At 33.9% G+C, this 23,786-nt stretch overlaps 1 protein-coding gene across 3 annotated transcripts in view; it reads right to left on the bottom strand.

Annotated features, from left to right (window-relative positions):
* cdh23 (cadherin-related 23) overlaps positions 1–23,786 on the bottom strand; it is a 473,177-nt gene that overhangs the window by 350,729 nt on the left and 98,662 nt on the right. For all 3 annotated transcript variants that reach the window (XM_073919489.1, XM_073919491.1, NM_214809.1), the window contains 3 exon segments: positions 18,143–18,285; positions 17,998–18,045; positions 14,576–14,668 (listed from right to left, as the gene is read on the bottom strand). In XM_073919489.1, the coding sequence (XP_073775590.1) occupies positions 14,576–14,668; positions 17,998–18,045; positions 18,143–18,285 (284 nt within the window).

Here is a 23,786-nt window from a genome sequence, read left to right as displayed (position 1 = left end):
AAAAAACGTAGCTCCTGGGACGTATTTGGCACACTTTAGGAATGTATATAGCGATACGTTTTCAGAATGAGCCTGGGTTGGACAATGGGGTTCGATTCTGGTGAATGCTTCCAGAAACCAGGTAAAACAAAATCAACAAATAAATAAATAAATAAATAAACAAACAACAGGCTGAAAACATGGTGCAATCATACAACCACGATTGCTTTTCTTTTTTTATATTGATTTTAAAAACACTATCGGTTGGGTTTAGAAAATAGGTAGGTGGGTCAGTTGGTCAGTGGACAGCAAGCTGGCCTCGTCAGCTGAAGTTTATATTGCGCTCTCTCGTGGATTTACATGAGAAGAGGACACGTGAGAGAAATTTCAGATCATCGAAGAGCATACACAGCGGCCTCTGGTGGATTGCAAAAACTGCAAAAAAAAAAAATTAAAAAATGTAGCTCCTGGGATGTATTTGCCACTCTCCATGAACGTATATAGCGATAAGTTTTCAGAATGAACCTGGGTTTTACGATGGGGTTCGAGTCAGGTGAATGCTGTGGATTTACATGAGAAGAGGACACATGAGAGAAATTCGAGATCAAAGAGCATATACAGCAGCAATACAAAAACTTTGAGCAGACAATACCTCCAGTTACGCATTTAGCTGTCCCCAGAAATGTAGATGTGGGTACGTGTCTGCAATGAGCCTGAGTTTAAGATATTTTGAAAAATGGCAAAAAAAAACAAAAAAAAAAACGGTAGTCATTGACTTTCTTATTGTATATTTTTTCCCAAGGAATATATATATGTATATATTTCCTGCACAACTGATCAGACAAAGACATACTGTACTGCTTCCCATATAAATGAGCCAGTCTGTGATTATGGCGTAATTCTGTTTATTTCCTAAGTGCTAATGGAATAATGTAAATGAGTCTTTGGTTGATTCAAGCAGTACAGACATAGGAGACTCTTTCCATCTCTCTCTAGTATGACAGGTGAGATTAGACTCTGAAAACTGCAAACACAAATCAAAGGTGCTCTTCATGCTCAAGCAGATACAGGACATAAAGAGAAAGAGAGAGCGTTTGATTGACATGACGCAGGCGTTGTTAGTATTAGCCACTGAAGTGTAAATGATGTGTGCTAAAATGCAGTGAGATGAGTCTGCATCTGTGATAACTCACTAAATAGCCATCAACAACACACACGGACACACAAACAGCATCATAAGCACACACAAACTTTACATAAAGCAAAAACACTTTACAAAGTGAAACGCTGTGCAGTGTGGCACAGAATTGTTTTTTTGTTTGTTTTTTGTTTTTGACTCACATTTTCAGATTTTTCATTTCGGATAAAAATTGAAAATGCACTTTTTAGTCGACAATTTCAAGAAGCCAAAAACTTGGTGCATGGCTAAAACTTGGTGCATGTCTAGTTATAGTACAATAAGTTGATATTAAAATGTATTACAGACAATAAACTACTGAATATGCATACTGTAGGTATGACCAGTGTTGGGGGTAATGCATTACAATTAACACAAGTTACATAATAATGTTACTTTTTCAAAGTATTGAGTAAAGTAATGAATTACTTAAAAAAAAAGTGATAATATTTGAGTTACTTATAAAAAAAATGTGATGCAAGTTATTTTTTAGTTTAATTAAACAAATATTTCTTATTTAAAATTACTATTATATTGAATCACTCACTCATTGAGAGAATTTGCTCCCCACAAGAACAGACAGTAAGGAAGATGGCAAACTCTTACATTTCTGTGATGGCAGCATCCTCATTACTGTAAATGGATCGAAGATAAACAAAAGGGGATTGTCTCAATGGACAGTGATTTGACTTAACTAATAATACAAACAGTACAAAAATAGCAAACACACAGCTTTATAGTTTTATTAACCTGTATATATGGCATGTGTAGGGTCATCTGGGGTCAAGAAATGCTCTGAAGATAACATTATCTTAAATACAAATTTTTAATGTGTTTTTTTTTTTTAAAGGTAAATGAAGATTATACAGTGCGTTGTTAATCACTGATCAGAAAAAGTAACGCAGAAGTAATTAAAAAGTAACTTAATGCATTACTTTCCATAAAAAGTAACTAACTAATACAACTAGTTACTTTTTGGGGTAGTACCTCAATATTGCAATGCATTACTTTCAAAAGTAACTTTCCCCAACACTGGCTATGACTATGTAAGACTTGACTTACTCCCTTCTCTTTGCATGACACATTAACATTACAGTACAAAATAGCTCTTTTTGATTATCTTTATCACCGAAAAAGAATTCACTTCATGTGTGTCAGAACAGAAGACAGTGTCTCAGGAGTGCATGTAAAAGTCTTTGACAACCTAGGAAGTCAGGGAAGAAGTCAAGTTTAAGTTTTAAGCTTTGTTGTATGCTGTTCCCACATCAGCATCGAAAATCAGATAATGAAAATTTCGACATATAGCCTGTATTTTTTTCCTGGCATCTGAGATCAACCAAGACAAAAAAAAACATGAACTCATACAGCAATCTGCAAAGAGAAGGCAACTAAATTAACATTCATTTCAATAGGTGTTGGCAGTATAATGCAAGACAGAACAAAGAGGCTACTGTGATACTGTCGCTACTCTTTACTGCAACACTTGTATTGGTGCGGCCATTTTTGTTGTTCTTACACTGTAGTTCAAAACTTTCATTTTTAATTATGTTTATTACCTGTTAATGGTTGGATCTAATAAACAGCTTTTATTAGAATGGTCGGACAGGCAAACAAACATAAACATATAAAACAAACAAGGGTCAAAACAAGACTAGACAATCCAGGAAAAACTTACTACAGGGAAACAAGACTCAGCCCGGATATCAGTGTGTGTGGAGTAGAAATAGTCTAAATCAATCTTGATCAGCTTCAGTTGTATGTGTGTGTAATCAAGAGGTAAACTGAAACAGGTGTGTGACTGCAGGGCATGGTGGGATTTGTAGTTCAGTAGAACGCCAGGGAGTGTTCTCCAGCTGCCTACAAGGGTAACATTGCTAGTGATCATAACAATCAGCAAGGATGCATTAAAATAGTCAAAAGTGACTGGAAATGTATTGACAATGTAATTTTTTCTTTAAACAAAGTCTGCTCTAATATTTTCTATTCATCAAGGAATCCTAAAACGAAAAACTATCATGATTTTCACAAAAACATTTAAGCATCAAATCATAATATTGGCTTAATTGAAGTATATTAATAAAATAAATAAATATTCAAATAAAAAAAGGTATTTTGAATATTACACTATGATAAAATAATAAAACATTTAAAATTTTCAATAAAAAAAATATTGATGCCAATAATTCCTCCAGAACTACCTAATTTCATCTAATGTCTACACACAGGTGCAATTTTGTGTACGATTTCTTCTCTTTTCTCTTCCACATATTTATTTCCATTTACTTAGAGAAAAGTTAGGCAGGCGCTCTCTCTTTGACGTGTGTGTGTGCGTGCATGTTTGTGTTCGTAATAGATTTGAGTGAGAGCGACAGGAATAAAGCCCCCAGTTTACCGCTCCAGCAGTGAATTCTGTAATGACTGGCTGGGGAGAGCAATTCCCTTCCCTAAACATCCGCTGCTTTACATTTGGCAGGCGGTTTTCAAACAGATCAAGAGGCCATATCATCACTGTCCACCACAAATCTCCATTTCCCGCAGCTCCATTTTTCTTTGAACGTAAATTGAAAGCCGGCACAAGCGCTCTTTGTCTTCTAGATGTTTGGCAGGTTTGGGAGTGAAAATAGTCAGTTTGGAAATATTATATATTTTTTTTCTGACCGGGCTGAGCTCACCCTTCACAATATTTATTAATAATTGGGCTGCCTCCCAAAACAGTTATTACGCTTGCCATTGTGTGACACTCAGCACTGGCCTCTATCATTACTAAACGCCTTTGATTACATCTTGTAAACAGGAAAATATTCCCTAATATTCCCTATTTATCTAATTCAGTGATGCAAACTCTTGTGAGAGTGTTCTTGTGTTTAGGCATTATACGCACTTGACAAAAAGAAAATATGTATTTTTTACATTTTAGCCAAAATATAAGGCTGTACCATATTTTATATTAAAGGTCCCATGAAATTAAAATATTTTTTTTTAGATATTAGTATCAGTTTTGTTCGTTTTTAGGATATCTATAAGTTATTGCACTCCAAAAAAGAAAAAAAAGTTGTTTAGAAGATAAGAAATTGATATAAACATGTAAAACTTCTGCCTAAATGGAGCAACAATTTTTTTCACGTCACCTTATTTAGTTTGCAGTTTTTTATTAAATCTTATGACTAATTCAATGCTGTCTAGTAACATTCCCCGCACCCTTCAAGATGCTTTACATTTGATGCGCTTGAGCTCAACTACTCTAATTGGCAGAGCAGTGATGAAACAAAACACTATTGGCTGTTTTTTTTTTTTAAAGGGGGAGGAGTATGTCCCGTATGTCCCATCCTCTTTTTATGTTTCAGTTTGAGATTAGGTCAAACATAAAATAAAAAGGGCACTCAATTTCAAAGCACCTCACGGGATCTTTAAATGCAATTTATGATCATCAAACTGTATCCAATAAATATAATGTTTTGGTTATGACATGAAATAACATGACAAAAAAAGTTGTGGGAAATGATTTTTCTAACAATGTAAGTTTTCTGTTGAGTCTGTGGATTTGTAATGCACATGGTCAGAAATTAGTCCCGTTTTGCTCTACATATTAAACAAAAAGTGGTAACATAGAAACCATAGTGAATGCAAGTGAAGAGTCTATTTGAAGTTTCAAATAACTTATGTAAAATTAAATTAAATTCCACAATGTGTGAATTAGTATCACATCATCACTTAGCAAAATACAGAAATTTTAAGACAATTAATTGTGATGATTTTTTTTGTAAATGATTCTAAGTCTATGCCTGACTTAGCTTTTTTTAATAGCATGTGAGGTTCATGCAGATATGTAAACAGGTACATTCGTGGAATATCCACAGAACAGAATATATTGAGCTATTTTGAACTGTCATTTTTCCAAGTACGATTTGATCCTGGATTAACATCTATGTTGGTCCTGGAACATCAATTTTGTTGTTCGAAAATGTAATCCAAACCTATTCCCAAACCCAAAACCCAACCATAACTGTAAATTATTCCCAAAGTCAGAAAGGAATAATAGTTGGATAACAATCATGCAGAAGTGCATAATCCTAATCGTAAGCCTAAACTTAACATAAAAGATAAACATATTCTTGAATTATGATTGGCTGATTCCAGCATCAGCATTAATGTTAATCCAGGAACGTGTCCTACTCGGAAAAATCAGATTGGCGGTGGTGCGTGCGCAAACAAGTTGTGAGTGCAAAAAATCACCCTTATGTGACGCAAGCCATTAAAATTAATGGGTTTCATAGAGCAGTGCTTTCTTCGTCTGGTGCAGAATAGAATTGTTTTTTTTTTTTGCCTCAAATTTTCAGTTTTTCCATTTTGTTAGAAATGCTATTTTCAGTAGATAATTTTCACCAGCCAAAAATTCCTAGTTACAGTACAACAAATGCATAATAAAATATATCACCGACAATATACCTCATAAACTACAAAAATTATTTTGCTGCTTGTTCAAACTACTTATGTAAATTGAGCTGAAACAACACTATTCTTGAAATTTGTTTTGGGTTATTCATTCATTCATTCATTAATTTTCTTGTCGGCTTAGTCCCTTTATTAGTCTTAATCCCTTTATTAGTCCCTTTATTAAACTGGGGTTGCCACAGCCGAATGAACCGCCAACTTATCCAGCAAGTTTTTATGCAGCGGATGCCCTTCCAGCCGCAACCCATCTCTGGGAAACATCCACACATACACACACACACACACACACACACACACATACACTACGGACAATTTAACCTACCCAATTTACCTGTACCGCATGTCTTTGGACTGTGGGGGAAACCGGAGTACCCGGAGGAAACCCACGCGAACGGAGAACATGCAAACTCCACACAGAAACGCCAACTGAACCGAGGATCGAATCAGCGACCCAGCGACCTTTTTGCTGTGAGGCGAACGTGCTACCCACTGCGCCGCCACTGTTTGTTAGGTTAACTTAATCAATTTGTGTTAAGACAATATGAATTAATTGGTTAGAACCTTGCATTTTTTACAAAACTTTTGCATATAACATTTTTTACACTGAATGGGTGAACAGGACATGTTCTAATATGTGAAAAGAGTAAGTCTGTATTACATTTGAATTGTTTTGATGCCTTAGAAATTCCAAGCCACGCAGCAGAAATCTTAACACTGTAGAAGATGACTATTCAAACAATGACCCTGTCACATTCATACAAAGCACGCTAGTGTGTCCTGCATTTACATAAATGTGAATGAATTTTAAATGAAGCGTCACAAACACATGGTTCTTTTGCTTCAGATAAACTCTCAGGCACCTGCATGCTCTCACATGCAGAGCCTGATGTGTTCAGTCTATAACACACAGCAGCGTTTAATGAGTGTTATTCATCATCTTCTCATATTAAACTATAACACTCACAGCACAATGATTTCCAACAGTATCAGGTCTCTTTTTAGCATATATAATCACCCTTTTAGTTCGAGGCTTTTGACTATAGTTTTTTTGAGAAGAAATAGAATCTTAGTTTATATGAATTGAGTTAAAACAATTATGTCTCACCTAATCAAATATGTTTAATATTGTCAAAACATTTGGTAAAGTTAAGCAAATGACAATTCTGTACATAGCTTAACATCATGTCAAACAGCACCAAATGTAAAATATAGTTTTGACATATAATATAATTTTGGTCAAGCGTTTTAGTTACATTAGTCTTATGATAATTTTCTTATAAAGTCCACTGTCATATAAATCAATGCTGACTTAAATAAAAATAACAATACATATTAACATTAATCTTTAAGCCCATGTTGCAAAACTTTGTTTAGGTTACAAGGGTCATTAATCTTTTTCTTACACCCATCAAGGCTGTATCCGATCATCAATACAGTAAAAACAAGAAGGCTGTGAAATATTGCAAACTTAAACAGTTTTTTATGAGAACACATTAAAATGTACTTTATTTGTTCTGTAGACAACTGAAAAAAATATCTATATATATATATATATATATTTTTATCTATATATATATATATAATATCTATCTATCTATCTATCTATCTATCTATCTATCTATATATATATATATATATATATATATATATATATATTTTTTTTTTTTTTTTTTTTTTTTTTTTTCTAGCCAAGATAAAACAGTAAAAGAATATTAAAGGAAATATATAGACCAAGCGTACAATACAGTGCTTTGGTCTTGTGTTTTAGTTACATCAGTGACATGATAATCTTAAAGTCCACTGTCATAGAAATCAATGCTAACTTGACATAATAATACATATCAACATTAATCTTTTAGTCCCTTATGCAAAACTGTACTTTGGTTACAAGGGTCAGTAGGCTCATTTTGAAAACGTATCCCTATATATATTTCTGTAGAGCGCCAAATACTTCCCAGGAGCTGTTTTTTTTTGCAGGTTTTGATTTAGCAAATCCACCAGAGGTCGCTGTGTATGCTTTTTCAGATCTCAAACATCTCTCGCGAGTGCTATTTGTGCCTGCTGTTCTTGTGTAAATCCACCAGAGGCCACTGTTGACAGACTGACTGAATGACAAATCGACTGTCCAACCCTCCTCCTTCCTTAAACAAAACCAACAGTGTTTTAAAAAGCACTGATTGACCCGCCAACCCACTTCCCTAAACCCAAACGACAAAAAGCAATCCAGAGAAAGTCTCGCCTGACTTTTACCATGTTTTTAGATTTTACCCCATCCTCACCCTGTTAATTACTTGTTTATTTTAGTTTTTACCCGCTTTCTGAAACACTTCTTTGACAGACTCGAACCCCATCATCGAGGTCAACTCCTCTCAGCGTCTCAAGTCTGCCAACATGCTTGGCGAGCAACTGGTAACAGCGGGAAAGCCGTCTATACAGAGGTAAGCGGTCAGCTGGTAAGTGCAAAAAGGAAAAGGGTCATACCACACCTTATCATTCATTTTAAAGACGATATGCAGTCATACAAACTTCTGGCTACATAATTCACAATTTGCAGAAATGTATTTAGGGCTACGTTTTCAATTATATGCTAATGTTTTTTTTTTTTCTTACACTTATCAAGGCTATATCTGATCAAAAATACAATAAAAACAATAATACTGTGAAATAAATTCAAACTGTTTTTATTAGAATACATTAAATTTACTTTATTGCTCTGTTGGCAAAGCTGAATATTCAGCATAATTAAATTAAGCTTTGATAAACAAAGTAACCCTTATAATATGTCTTAGCTGAACAAAAGTATTTATTTATTTCAACCACAACAAACAAAAAAAAAAAAACACTTACTGTCAAAAACTTTGTGACCTTTTGATGTACAATTCTACATCCTCTTTGCTAGCTGAATTGAAATAAGGCTATCTCCATTCAATTCTGGATAACTTACAAGTGTTTTTCCCCATCACATTCAAATGAGACTCTCTAACACAACTAAATTAAAATTCTCACGCTGTAGCGATGTAGATTCAGCAGCTGCACGGTGCCATCACAAAATAACAATGCAGTAAACACTGACACACACATCAGTAAATTTAAGCAGCTTTATAACTCAGTCAGATGCATTGCTGTTCACCTGCTCCCCTTTCATAAGAAACCTCCCACAGTTACTGCCCAACAAATTACATTGCCAATTAAAAAGCCATTCAAACACACATATGCAACCTATTCACTCGTCATTGAAAAAATAACAACTAACTGCTGTCCTATAAAAAATGTGAAGTTCCATGCTAATTTCATTGATTATCCTGATTTCTTATAAACAAATCAAGTATAAAACGGTCATATTCTGTATGTTGGCTCAGAAAAATGAACCTCCACCAATTATTTTTTGCTGATAGTAGAGAGTAAAACAGAAAAGCACCTTAAAAGGTCACTGTTTTAATATTTATTTATTTTTTAGCATTTTTTACTTTTAATAAATGAGGACAGGAAGCAAAGTTGAAGAAAGATATATGTTGGGGGAAAGTCACTACATATCGGCCTACAATTCATTAATTTTCCTTAAGCTTAATGCCTTATTTATCAGGGGTCGCCACAGCGGAATGAACCGCCAACTATTCTGGCATATGTTTTACACAGTGGACACCCTTTCAGCCGCAACCCAGGAAACACCCATACATTCTCACATTCACACACTCATACACCACGATCAACTTAGTTCATCTGATTCACCTATACTGCATGTCTTTGGACTGTGGAAGAACCCACACCAACACGGGGAGAACATGCAAACTCCACACATAAATGCCAACTGGACCAGATGGAACTTGAATCAGCAACCTTATGGTTGTTAGGCAACATTACTAAGCACTAAGCCATCGTGCTGCCAAAATGCCTATCGGTGCATACATAAAATAAACGTATCGTATCTGATGCAATAAAAATTTCAGCAAATATTCAGCATTTCCAACTATCTTAACACCAAATTTCCTCCACTCATTTTCTTGTCTAAGTGCTGATGTCAGAATAATCCCTGATTGGTGGAATATAATTTGAGTGATGCTGCACTGTGTTTTCTCAGACCCCAGAGGTCAGTGGAAGTAATGAGGCCATCAAAATGCAGAAAGGAAAAGACTTAAAAACGCTAAGAGGTGGCTGAGGTGGAGCTGGGGCTATTATTCTGTCTTTTTCCAAAAGGAAATATAAGGAAACAGTTCAGCTGAAAATTAATTGTCAAAATATAATTAACAATCTTCCTTCCAGTTGTCGCTCTCTAATTAAAATTTGATGCTGAGTATCAATGTGACATGAGAACCAATTATGTTTGATGATGTCACTTGTGCCACGGATGCTTTTATTTAATTTGAAGTCTAGTAGATAGTATTCAACTATTCAAAAGGGGAAATTAAGCACTCAGTCAAGTTTACATTATTTTTTAAATTGATTTCCACTGCCAGCATCTTGGAATATCGCCGTGTCTGACGTCATGGTGTTGGTTCAGTTCCTTCAGCTGAACAGATACAGTGGAAGTAATGGACTGAACATGGAGACTGGACAGCCTAATGTAACCTAATGTGTGAAGTTGTGGTGTGGAGCTGGTGCAAATACAAGCATCAGATGCGTCACACCGAGTGCCTTAGTGCCCCCACCAGTGCCGATATACAGCCATATCGTACTGCTACGAGTGTGATATTGCGTTTATATAACAGTTTGACGGCATAATTGTGTATATAAAAACAAAATTAAACACGGAAAGTTTCAAAAACCCTTTTGTATAAGGAACTACTTTCTTCCACATTGGATTCAAATCATAAGCTGACAGTTAAAACAGCTGAGCAAGCATCTTTTAAACTTTAGATCTGTATATGTCTGCTTTTTGCTGGCTTTATGTGGGCAGATTAATACACAAAGGGTAAAGAGGCTGTAGGAGTTCTGATATTGCAGAATATCGCACAGCTATCAGCCAATCAGATTTGAGAACCAGACAGAACTGTTGTGTGTATATATATATATATATATATATATATATATATATATATATATATTCTACTTTTCTTTTTTCACTTTTAATTACTGATCATTTGATTCGCTTTGGTTCGCTCTCTGTATTTTGCTCCCTGACTGCCTGTATGAGTTTCAACTATGGTTTCAACAAGGTCCGCTACTGATGTAATGGGGGCGGGTACTTTCACTTTTCACTACTACAGCCCTCACCTCTTTTTGTGTTCAAACCAAACTAAGATCAGCTCGTTTTTTCACATGGCAGGTTTCCATCCTTCATACATGTTGAGATATCGACTTGATTGACTTGAAAAGGGAATATGTCTTGACATAGTCCACAAAGACATGACTTAGTAAAGCGTGAAGTCATGTATAATTTTAATTGCAGCATTAGTCTGAATGTAAATCCCCTCATCAGGCAGCGCTGGAGCAGCGTGAGAGAGTGGACCGTAGTACGATGGTCAGGAAGTGCAAAACAACATTACAAAGTGGGAAATACTTATACGAAGCTCGAGACAAATTTACATTTTTGAAAACAATTTTACCTATCACACAATTACATGAATTTTAGGAAAAAAATATATTTTACCAAGGACCAAAAAAATTTTAGAAAAAAAATTAACAAGATGCAAAACACTTTTACCTGTCCCGAAACAAATTTACAATGACAGATTTTTTACGGAAAGGGAATGTATCACACACCGGAAGTGACAATAAATCTGTTAGCTTCATTAGTAATTTTAACAAAATTTTAAGGCAACAGTGTTGTTTATCAGTAATCAAACAACAAAATGACAAAATCACTCACTGCTCTTGACTGAAGAACTTTTGTAGTTGTAGTTTTTTTTTCTTACAGTAAAGATGCTTAAAGCACAGTTAGTTTCTATTGTATTTATTTCCCTTTCCTTACATGGAGGAAAATAAATGTGTATGTGTGTGTGTGTGTGTGTGTGTGTGTGTGTGTGTATGTATGTATATATATATATATATATATATATATATATATATATATATATATATATATATATATATATATATATATATATATGTGTATATATATATATGTGTATATATATATATGTGTATATATATATATATATATATATATATATATATATATATATATATATATATATATATATATATAAACATAAATATGTATACAGTTAAAGTCAGAATTATCAGCCCCCAATTTCTGTTTAACAGAAAGAAGATTTTTCTTCCCATTTCTAAACATAATAGTTTTAACAACTCATTTCTAATAACTAATTTATTTTATCTTTGCTATGATGAAAGTACATTAGATTTTACTTCATATTTTTTAGGATTCTAGAATTCAGCTTAAAGTGACATTCAAAGGCTTAATTAGGGCAATTAGGCAAGTCATTGCATAACAGTGGTTTATTCTGCAGACAAAACAAATATTGCTTAAGGGGGTTAATAATATTGACGTTTAAATAGTTTTCAAAATATTTAAACCTGCTTTTATTCTAGCCAAAATAAAACAAATCAGACTTTCTCCAGAAGAAAAAATATTATCAGACATACTGTCGAAAATTCCTTGCTCTGTTAAACATAATTTGGGAAATATTTATAAAAAATTTTAAAAAATTATAGGAGGGCAAATAATTTTCACTTAAACTGTGTATCGTTTTGAATAATCGTGACTACAATTATGACCAAAACAATCGTGATAATATTTTTTTTTCCAAATTTGAGCAGCCCTACTACTAGCAATCAAAGATTTATGTTAAGTTGGCAAGCTGAACGCATTCTGTACTGTAGATGAGACGCGAAGGAGATGGTCTTCAGCCTATCAGGACGCAGAACACAATGCGTTGTAAACAACAAAAGCATGTCAAACTGCACAAAAAAATACACAAAACTGCAAGAAGTGCGTTATAGCGAGGAACCACTGTATTATCCATGGCACACTTACACTTGCACCCTGAAGCCGTTTTGAAAATATTTTCAGCCCCCCAAAATGCTGTTGTCAGATAAAAATTCCCAAAACGTTTCCTGCTTTTGTCACACAAACACCCACCAACACAAATGTCATATTCATCAGGTAACAAATCACTTAAATCTTTTGACTTTTAATGAAATGTGACCTGAACATGATTTAAAATACATTTTACAAGCAATATTATGACTCAATGCTTCTAAAAGTCAGTCGACACAGAACAATCAAAATCCCTTTAGGTTTTCCGCAGGTCTGATGAAGGCTGAGAATTATGGGTAAGTGGCCAAACATGTGGGTCCTCCTGTGTCCTTCTAACTGCAGACAGCTTAATCATCACGCCGCGGTAAACAACATCAGCTAAATACGGCTCTCTCACTCACACTCGCTCACTCTCACCCTACTTTTCTTTACTCAAAATGACACATTGAAAAGAGGAGAAAATATCTGGGGCTTTGAAGATTTGCTGTGGGGAGGAGTGAGTGTGGGATGTACATAGACACACAATATAAACATCAGCTGAGGTGTGCGCGTGTGTGTGTGTGTGTGTGTGTGTGTGTGTGTGTGTGTGTGTGTGTGTGTGTGTGTGTGTGTGTGTGTGTGCTGTTGTTGTCTACTTTACCAAATTACCTCATGTCAGGGATTAGAACGGGATGGGCCAGAAAGATGATGGGAAGAGGAGAGAGGGAAAAGTTGAAGTATACGATGAGTGCTGATAGACAGATCAGGAGAGTAGGAGAAGAGAGGGGGACTGTTGATCTCAGTAAGGGGAAACAGAAAAATATATGATGGAAAACAGAAATAAAAAGAATTTCAAAAACATTCTGCACATTCCAAACGTATGACAGTCATTCTGGAATTCAAATGAGAATCTTTAAATCTTTAAATAAGTCTGATCATGAGACATTATAAAATCAAAGCCACTTTTGCTCTCTTGAGCAACACTCTTGGTGTCTTTGCGCTCAGTTCATGGATAAAATGTGTTCCAAAAAATGAAAAGCATCTGTAGTTTTAAAATAAAATTTATTCAAATCACATAAAACAAAACAAAATTACTTTAAATTAAAATTAAATAAAACAAATATAAAAAAATAAAATAAAAACAGAAAAAATAACAAATAAAACAAAAGTAAATAAAATTATTAGAAGAAATAAAAAATAAACAAAAATAAATTAATCAAAATTAAATAGAAATAATAACAAATAAAACAAAAAAACAATTAATAAATAAAATAAAGCAGAAAAATAACAAATAAAACAAGTAAGTAAAATTATTAGAACAAAAATTATAAATAAAATTAATTAGGTAAAATAAAAAAATAACAATTAAAACAAAAAAATAAAATGCTTAGAAGAAATAAAAAATAAACTAAAATAAATTAAGAAAAAATAAATAGAAAAAAATAAATAAATAAATAAATAATAATAAAATAAAATAAACTAGAAAAAATAACAAATAAAAGTAAACAAAATTATTGGAAGAAATAAAAAATTAGGTAAAATTAAATAAAAAAATAAATAAAAAAAAACAATTAGAAGAAATATCAAATAAAATAAAGCAGAAAAAACAAATAAAACAAAAAAACTAAATAAAACAATTACAAGAAATAACAAATAAAATTATCTAAATTTAAAAAATAAAATAGAACAAAAATAACAAATAAAACAAAAAACAAAGTCAAATTATCAGAATAAATAACAAGTAAAAACAAAAATAAAAAAATTACATGAAATAACAAATTAAATAAAACATAAAAAATAACAAATTCAACAAAACAAAATGATATAATTAGAAGAAATAGCAAATAAAATAAACTAGAAAAAATAACAAATAAAATAAAATAAACAAAAATTATGGAAAAAAATAACAAACAATACAAAAACAAAATTATTTAAAATAAAATAAAAATACCCACTATATTCTTACTCAGATGTCAAACAGTATGACAAATAAATCAAACTGTAGAAGCGAAATGGAAAGCACAATTTCGAGAAGTGTTGAACATTACCTCTGGTATCTGAATGGCATAGGGTTGGTTGTAAAATGATGGAGCATTGTCATTTACGTCCCCGATCTGAATGTTCACTGTATCCTTGACAACCTAAAATTCAAATTAGATCAAATAAAATGTCACTTACTATTATTTCAATGTAAATGTAATCGTAACTACAAGTATTTCAATGTTGATTAATCATAACTACCCTATAAAGATCCCATAAAAATATTTTAACTACAAAATATAGTTCAGGTCTGTAATAGGTTTTAATTGTATTTAAGTCTAATAAACTTTCCAAGACTGGAATTACTTAATTAAAAAGCACAAGACAACCAGTAAAATTGTAAAACATTCAGATATTTGCTGCTTACTCTTGAAGGATTTCTCCCTGTTATCAATGCTAAAACTGCTTGCTTAATATTTCTGTAAAAACCATGATTATTTTAAGATTCTTTCTTAAATAGATTAAAAAGAGCAACATTTACCTAAAACAAAAATCTCTTATAACATTAAAAATGTCTTTACTGCCCCATCAGAACAACTTAATGCATTTTTAATGCAAGTAAATGTGTATTTTTTGATCAGTATGGTTTTTTTTTATTATTCAAATATTTGAACAGTAAAGCAAAGAAAAAAAGCAAAGGTTGCACAGATTTTAAAGACAGACATACAGTTGAATTCAAAATTATTAGCCCTCCTCTGTATTTTATTCCCAATGTTTGTTTAACGAAAATAAGTTTTTTTAAACACATTCCTAAACATAATAGTTTTAATAACTCATTTATAATAACTGATTTCTTTTATCTTTGCCATGCACAACCTAGGTGTGATTTTTGATGCTCAGCTGTTTTAAATCTCATCTCCAACATTCAACACCAATAGCTTTTTTTTCTCCATCTTCACAACATTGCTTGCATTAGACCCTTTCTTTCAAGGCATGTCTACATTACATCTCGTCGTTTTGTTTTGCAGTTCTTTTTTTGAGAGTTTACCAGCAACTTCTAGGAGGTTACAGTACATTCAAAATTTAGTTGCATGTGTTTTGACACACACTTCTTCACGCCATCACATTACTCCAGTTCTTCAGCAATTTCATTGGCTCCCTGTTTAATCTTGTATTGATCTTAAGACTCTGATTTTACACAACATAGCAGTCCATAGGTTAGCTCCAGATTACAATTGAGATCTGGTGACTTTTTCTACTCCTGCTCGCTGTCTTCATTCTGCATCTAAACTCACTTTGTATCAGCCGCGCTGTAGACTATAAACCGTGGGAGGTAGGGCTTTTTCTTACTGTGTGCCTAAATTATGAAATGCACTACACGAATGCCGTTTCTTTGAATGGTTTTAAGAAGCTTCCTAAGGGTGCTTTCACACCTGTGAATCGATTCAGTTGTTCCGAAACAGAGATTAACATTGTTACATTGTTGCTCTTTGCTCTTGGAGCGGTTCGCTTTCACACTGCAAAGTTTCTAATCGGACCAAAAGAGCTAAAACAAGTCACGTGCGAGTAAACTCTCCTTACATTGGTCAGAGTGTCAGGGTTTATTTTGCAGCGTCCCGCTCAGCTGTCAGGAGAGGTGGCGGTTTGGTGGTGATTGACAGGGTGCGCGCGCGTGACGTGTCTGAGGAGAGACATGGTGGGGAGGGGTGAGAAGGGTGCGCGACGATGCCTATTTGAGGACTGGGAGAGAGACGCGAGATTACCGGGAGATCATCACTCGTTTGCGGGCATCCGGAGACTCGCAAAACTTCCCGCCCTACTCATAATTCTCTCTTCATATAGCCGTATGCCTATTACATATCCATAAAACACTGTGATATAACCGCGCTCGGATCGGATCACTTTCTCACTGACAAATCGAGCCGAGACCACCTCATTCAAGCGATCTCGGAGCGATTACTTTGGCGCGGAACAGAGCGCGATTGCCCTGTTTACATATGCCAATCGAACCACGCTAACTGGGCAAACGAGATACGTTCCGAAACAAAAGTGTAGGTGTGAAAGCACCCTAAGAAACATCTTTTAGATAAAGCATTTAATTTGTGATCATCACTGTCACTTTTATGCAATTTGTAACATTTTGCTTATTTATTGTTCTTTATCGGTTTATTTTTGCGGTGCGACTTCTGGCTTCTTACTGGGATTTTATGCAAGCTTGTGATTCTCTGCATTTTTTATTTGCTATTGTATATCTTGTAAGGTCGCTGGTTTTAGCCTTGGCTGGGTCAGTTAGCGCTTCTGTGTGGAGTTTGAATGTTCTCCCCGTGTTGGCGTGGGTTTCCTCCGGGTGCTCCGGTTTCCCCAACAGTCCAAAGCCAAGCAGTTCAGGTGAATTGGGTAGGCTAAACTGTCTGTAGTGTATGTGTGTGAATGAGTGCATATGGATGTTTCCCAGAGATGGGTTGCAGCTGGAAGGGCATCTGCTGCGTAAAAGATATGCTGGTTAAGTTGCCGGTTCATTCCGCTGTGGTGACCCCAGATTACAAGGGACTAAGCCGAAAAGAAAATGAATGAATGTATATCTTGTAGCACTTTGAGTTTGAGAAAGGCCCATCACAAATAAAAAGCATTATTATTAGGGTTAGGGTATATATATATATATTTTTTTTTTTTAAATATTAGTATTCTGCTTAAGGAGACATTTAAAGGCTTAACTAGGTTAATTAGGGTACCCTTGCATGTTAGGGTAATTAGGAAAGTCATTGTATAACAGTGGTTTGTTCTGTAGACCAGTGGTTCTCAAACTGTGGTACATGTACCATTAGTGGTACGCGGGCTTCCTTCTGCTGGTACGCAGAGGAATCAAATGTCATATGTACATGCTACATATATTTCACATTTCATCAAAAATGGTTCATATATCAATATGATGACATATAGCATATAATCATAAAGAAACATTTGCAGGTTTTGATGAATCTGATACTATATGTTAATACTTTATATTTTAGTACAAGAGCTTTTTAATTTTACTTTGTAAAGCTAGTTGCCTACCATTGTTAATTAACTTTCAAAAAGCACATTGTTAATGTTCAAACTATTTATAATCTTTAAAGTGGCTGATAATAATAAATATTCTTAATAATAGAAAATATTTTGCCATGTTTTGAACTGTGCAGAGCTGTAGTTACTTTGCTAGGCCTACAACGCTACGAATTTCAATACTGCTCATCATGGTGGTACTTGGAGAGACAGTTTTTTTTTTTCTGAGTTGGTACTTGGTAGAAAACGTTTGAGAACCACTTCTGTAGGGGGCTGAAATTATTGAAATAAAACAAATAGGACTTTCTCCAAAAGAAAGAAATATAATAGGAAATACTGTGAAAAAGTCCTTGCTTTTTTAAACATCAATATTTGAATAAGAAAATTCACAGGAGGGCCAATGATTGACTTCAACTGTAGCTGTACAGATAGATGATCTCTAACTCACCCCTTGACTGTCGCTCACAGTGAACTCCACCTGCATCTCTGACTTGGCCTGAAGACACAAAACGGGAAAAAAGCAGCATTAAAACACTAGATCAGCTCTAGTCATTCAGTTCTTTCAGCATCTACTCTTCATTTTTGCGTTTCACCTCTCTGTCGAGCGGCTGCCTCAGCCACACTACTCCAGTCGTTCCCTGCACAGCAAAGTAGCGCATGGCCTCTTCCCCGACCACACCGAAAATCAGCGGCTCGCCATCCGGATCCACTGCCTGCAGCTGGGTAATTGAGGTACCTGAAGACACACAGACAATCAATAAAAAGCTGAGTTTTGCATGACTTTTTACATTAATAGACTCTTTGAGATTAAAATAAACATTGCATGTACTCCCTGTGTTGGCGTGGGTTTCCTCCAGGTGCTCTGGTTTCCCCCACAGTCCAAAGACATGCGGTTAAGGTGAATTGAATAAACTAAATTTGTCATAGTGTATGACTGTGAATGGGTGAGTATTGGTGTTTTCCAGTACTGGGTTGCAGCTGGAAAGGCATCCGCAGCGTGAAACATATGCTGTAATAGTTAGCGGTTGTCAATAACATGTGTTCGGCTGTTACAATCACCAGCCATCTAGCCTGTGCAGAACGCTGGAGAACAACACATATGCCACTGATAACTACAAATCCCATCATGCATGGCACACGCACCAGTTCCAGTTCTCCTTCATTGCACTCACACAGCTGGGAGCTCATAATGGACTAATCAGATGGACCATATAATCAGCACACACACAGACTTTGCTGAGTCTTGTTCACCTGTAACATTACCAAGCTTTATCCTCTTTGCCGGTGACCATAAGTACGCTTCTTGATTGTCCTGAATTTACCTGTTTGTTCCTGTGACTGACCATTGCCTGTCTGACGATTGTAAATAAAGCTTCACATGGATCCTCTCACTCTATTGTCACCCCTACTATTGGTTACAGTGGCAATAGAGGCAGCATATATAAGCTGGCTTGAGAAACTGTCTATTTAAAACAGATTGTATAAATCTCAAAACATGAAGTATATGACTTTGTGAAATTATGCAACATACAGTAAATGTAAAGGAAACAGTTGATAAAAGAAAATTGCTCATTCATTCTCTGCCATTAGATGACGCTTATCAGCACTTGAAGGAAAATTGCTAAATATTTTGCTCCTTGTTTTGCTTGAACTGCAAGTAATACAGTTATACAAGTAGGTAAAACATTGCAAGTCGATTTGACCCCATTAAGAGATGCTGGTAAATATGAGACATATTTAAGCATTTAAAGTCAAATAAACAGGCAAGCTTGGATGCAAATATATTCAACAGCACATCAGACCATAGAGGATGAGTCAGAGTCAGACATCAACGCTGTCATTTTCCTGATGGTAAAATACTTTCACATATTCCGGTTTAAAATGTACATGAAAAATGAATGGCTGTCATTTATTCTTTCAGTTTTCTTCGGCTTAGTCTCTATATTTCAGAGGTCGCCACAGTGGAATGAACCGCCAACTACTCCAGCATATCTTTCATGCAGCGGATGCCCATTCTGTCGCAACCACGGAAACCCACGCCAACATGGGGAGAACATGCAAACTTAGCCGGGACTCGAACCAGTGATCTTCTTGCTGTAAGGGAACAGTGCCAACCACTGATCCATCGTGTCACCATGAATGGTTGTTTCATAGCAAAACCAGGTAAAATACAGACAAATACTATTTTGGCTAGGTTCATCCATAATAATGCGCCCAATTATGGAATAAAACAGTTGAAACACAACCATAAGCAGCTGGCATGTTGAAGAGAGTGTAAACACCACAACTTTTTATTTTCATTCATTCATTCATTTTCTTTTCGGCTTATTCCCTTTATTAATCAGGGGTCGCCACAGCGGAATGAACTGCCAACTTATCCAGCACATGTTTTTACGCAGCGGACGCCCTTCCAGCCGAAACCAATCTCTGGGAAAAACTTTTATTTTATTTTATGTTACTTTATTTTATTTGAGCAGGAATTTATTTTTTGGAAGAACTGCGGTCAAGGATTTAATACCTAACCTAAAATCTGCATTAAAAATAATGAATATTTACTTTGCTAGCAAGCATTGTTAATATTACATTGAACAATTAATCCACGCAAATGAATCCACAAATTTAAAAAAAAAACAGTTTGCTTTGTTAATATTTTATCAAAATCTAACGATTTGCTTCTCATGATGTCAGTTAGATGACTGGTGAAATATGCTTGGCCCCTCCAACTGTTAGTTTGCAGCGAGTGAAAGATGATTGGAGGAGCACAAAAATAAAACCCTGCCCCCTATTCAATATTACTTTTCAGTTTGAAATATATCATCATACTGAAAAAAGTAGATTTAAAGTGTGTTCTATTAATCTCTTTCTAAAATATGTAAAATAAGGTTCAATGATCCATAGAATGTGTCTTAAAATATTCATTTCTTCGCTGTTGTTGGAAGTTGTTGGATAATTTAATACTTTACAGATTGTGTCTGGGTTTTTCTGTCAGAAACCACACACACACACACACACACACACACACACACACAAACACAAACACAAACACAAACACAAACACAAACACACACACACACACACACAGACACACACACACACACAGACACAGACACACACACACACACACACACACACACACACACACTAATACTTAAGTGCTTGTACCTATCATATATTGTTACTTTCTGTGAAATTTGATAACTCAATACAACTGACAACTACAGTAGTACAAACTTCAGCGAACCAGCGTAAAAATCTGCTATTTTTAAGTCCAAATATTTTACTTCAGCCTTTAAATACAAAAACAATTTAAAGTTTAAAAAGGCAAAATAAATCACACTGTACTTCACTAAAAATAATATATACAGTTAAGGTCAAAATGATTCGCCCTCCTATTAAATTTGTTTTCTTTTTCAAATATTTCCCAAATGATGTTTAACAGAGCAAGGAATTTTTCACAGTATTTCCTCTAATATTTTTCTGGGTGGGTTAATAACGAAAGAATGTTTATTTTGTGTTAATGGTTCCTTTAAGATATTTATTTCCCCTTCTACCAGATATTTCACTTCTATGCAAAGTCCTGACCTTGGGAAGCTGTTATTTTAATATTTCATTCTATGCTAATCTCTCATTAATCAAAATTTACAAATACTTACCCTTAAAAAGGAGTTTTGTTCTCCTCTTTATTCTCACATTCCTTTTTTTTAACAGTCTCCATATCCCAAATCCTGCTACAATATAACCAAAAAACAACAATGCCATCCGCTAAGCTCGTTCTGCACCGCACACATACTGTAGTGTGTGTGTGTGTGTGTGTGTGTGTGTGTGTGTGTCTCTGGTAACAGGTGTGTGTTTATGAAGACACCTGGCGAGGGGCTCCCTGACTCATTCCAGCTTTAGTTCTGCTGACGGCGCCAGACGCCTAATGCTGCAAATCCCACATTAATGAGAAAGACCAACAAACAGATCAGGCCCAATCCCTTCCACAGCCACAAACACACAAAGACCCAGAATATTTTACACAAATACATTAGCTCTCACACACACATGTAAGGTAGAACACAGTGCTAGCAAAACCAAAGCCATGAGTTCAGTTCAAATGGATAAAATTTGTGCTTTAAAAGCCACTTTGGATAAAACTCCCAATGTATGTATAAAATAAATGACCAACGGGTCAAACAATACAAGTACCTTTCATATCCAGCCACTTCCAGAATCACAAAGGTCAATCATTTGCAAATATATGTACGTATATAAATACACAGTAGCATGTGAAAGAGAGGTGAAAACACCTCTAATTAATGGGAGGATTTATGAACTGCACTCTCTGTTTATAATGAGATTTATGCAAATTCTGCTGCTTTCAGTGTGTGAGTTATAATTTTGTTAAAGACGTTGCAAATTAAGCGCTTTACGTTACACTCATTAATAATAAAGACTTACGCACTCTCCTTTTTCCTGTTTTTAGAGATGGAGGGATCTTTTGAGTGCGGTCAGGGAAAGGAATCCTACGTAATAAATGGCTGATCTGGGGTCAGTGATGTTCATCTAAGCATTATCTACAGAGGAATATGTTAAAAGGAATCTAAAATACATATAAATGTCAGTCTAAAAAACAAAACTACAACCACAAAGACAAACAAGCTCTGCTTTTTTGTTTACAATTTACTGATTTAAAACCTGAAAGCTAACTGTCTTGTGCAAAAAAATACTTATGAATAAAATGAATCATTTTCTTTTCATTTCAAAATCATTTTGTTCCAATAAAATGTAGCCAATGAATTAAATGAATTAAATGAATGAATGAATTGATTGATTGATTGATTGATTGATTGATTGATTGATTGATTGATTGATTGATTGATTGATTGATTGATTGATTGAATGAATGAATGAATGAATGAATGAATGAATGAATGAATGAATGAATTAATTAATTAATTAATTAATTAATAATTGAATAACATCAATAAATAAAATGAATAAACAAATAAACTTACACTAATAAATCAATAAACGAATAAATTGACAAATAAATGAAAGAACGAATAAAAAAGTGAATGAATGAATAAATAAACAAATAAATAAAAAATACAATTAATAAAAAATAAAATAATAAATAAATAAATCCATAAATGTTTAAACGACTAAACAAACAAAAAGATAAATGAATAAACAAAATAACAAATGAATGAATAAATAAACAAATAAGTGAATAAATTAACAAACAAATAATAAAAGTTAATAAAATAAATAACTAATAATTGAATAAAAAAGAATATCAATAAATAAACAACAAACAATTTAATTAATGAATAAACAGATGAATGAATGAAAAATGAATGAATGAATGAACAATAAAATTAACTAATAAATAAAATGAATAAACTAAAATAAAATAAATGAATAAACCGATTAATTAATTAATTATTGAACAAATAATTGAATGAATGAATGAATGAATGAGTAAACAAATAAATAAATAAAATGAAAAAACAAATGAATGAATGCATAAACAAAAAATGAATGAATGAATAAACAAATAAAAAAATAAAATGAATAAAACTAATAAATAAACAAGTGAATATGAATGAATAAATAAACAAATGAATGAAATTAACGAACAAATGAATAAGCGAATGAATTTTATATTTGCAAAATGGACATTTTTAAATGAAATTAAATTGTCCAAATTAAATCATTAGCAATGCACATTACTAATAAACAAATCACATATTTCAGTTGTAAATTTTACATTCTAGTGCTAAACAAAATATAGTTTTAGCATCAATATCACAATTTGTAAATCTGCAATAGTCACATTGCAGGACATGCAATCATTTCAGAGTTATTTCAGTTTGACCATCATAAAGTAAAGTTTATCAATTGCACGTGTTTTTAAGGCCTGTGTAAATATTAAGCAAGTTAAAAGCATTTGGAGACAAAGACATATTATGTTTGTAGCATCAACAAAGATGAATTGTATTTAATCATTTATACAAAAAAGACAATACAGCTTTACTGTACATTTGATCATTTGATTTCTGATACTCTGTTAGCTTCCATTTGTAAATTGGCTCTACTGTATTCATCTACATGTGTGATTTGTTTATTTTATATTAAGCATGATAAACCCTACAAAATCATCCCAATCAATAAACAAAATTCTTCTTCTTCTTCTTATTATTATTCATTTATTCATTTTCAGCCACTTTTCCAGGGCCAGGTCGTGTGGGGAAG

Source organism: Danio rerio, chromosome 13 (assembly GCF_049306965.1).
Source record: "Danio rerio strain Tuebingen ecotype United States chromosome 13, GRCz12tu, whole genome shotgun sequence".
Classification (NCBI taxonomy): Eukaryota; Metazoa; Chordata; class Actinopteri; order Cypriniformes; family Danionidae; genus Danio; species Danio rerio.
This window is presented reverse-complemented; position numbering and strand designations above follow the sequence as displayed.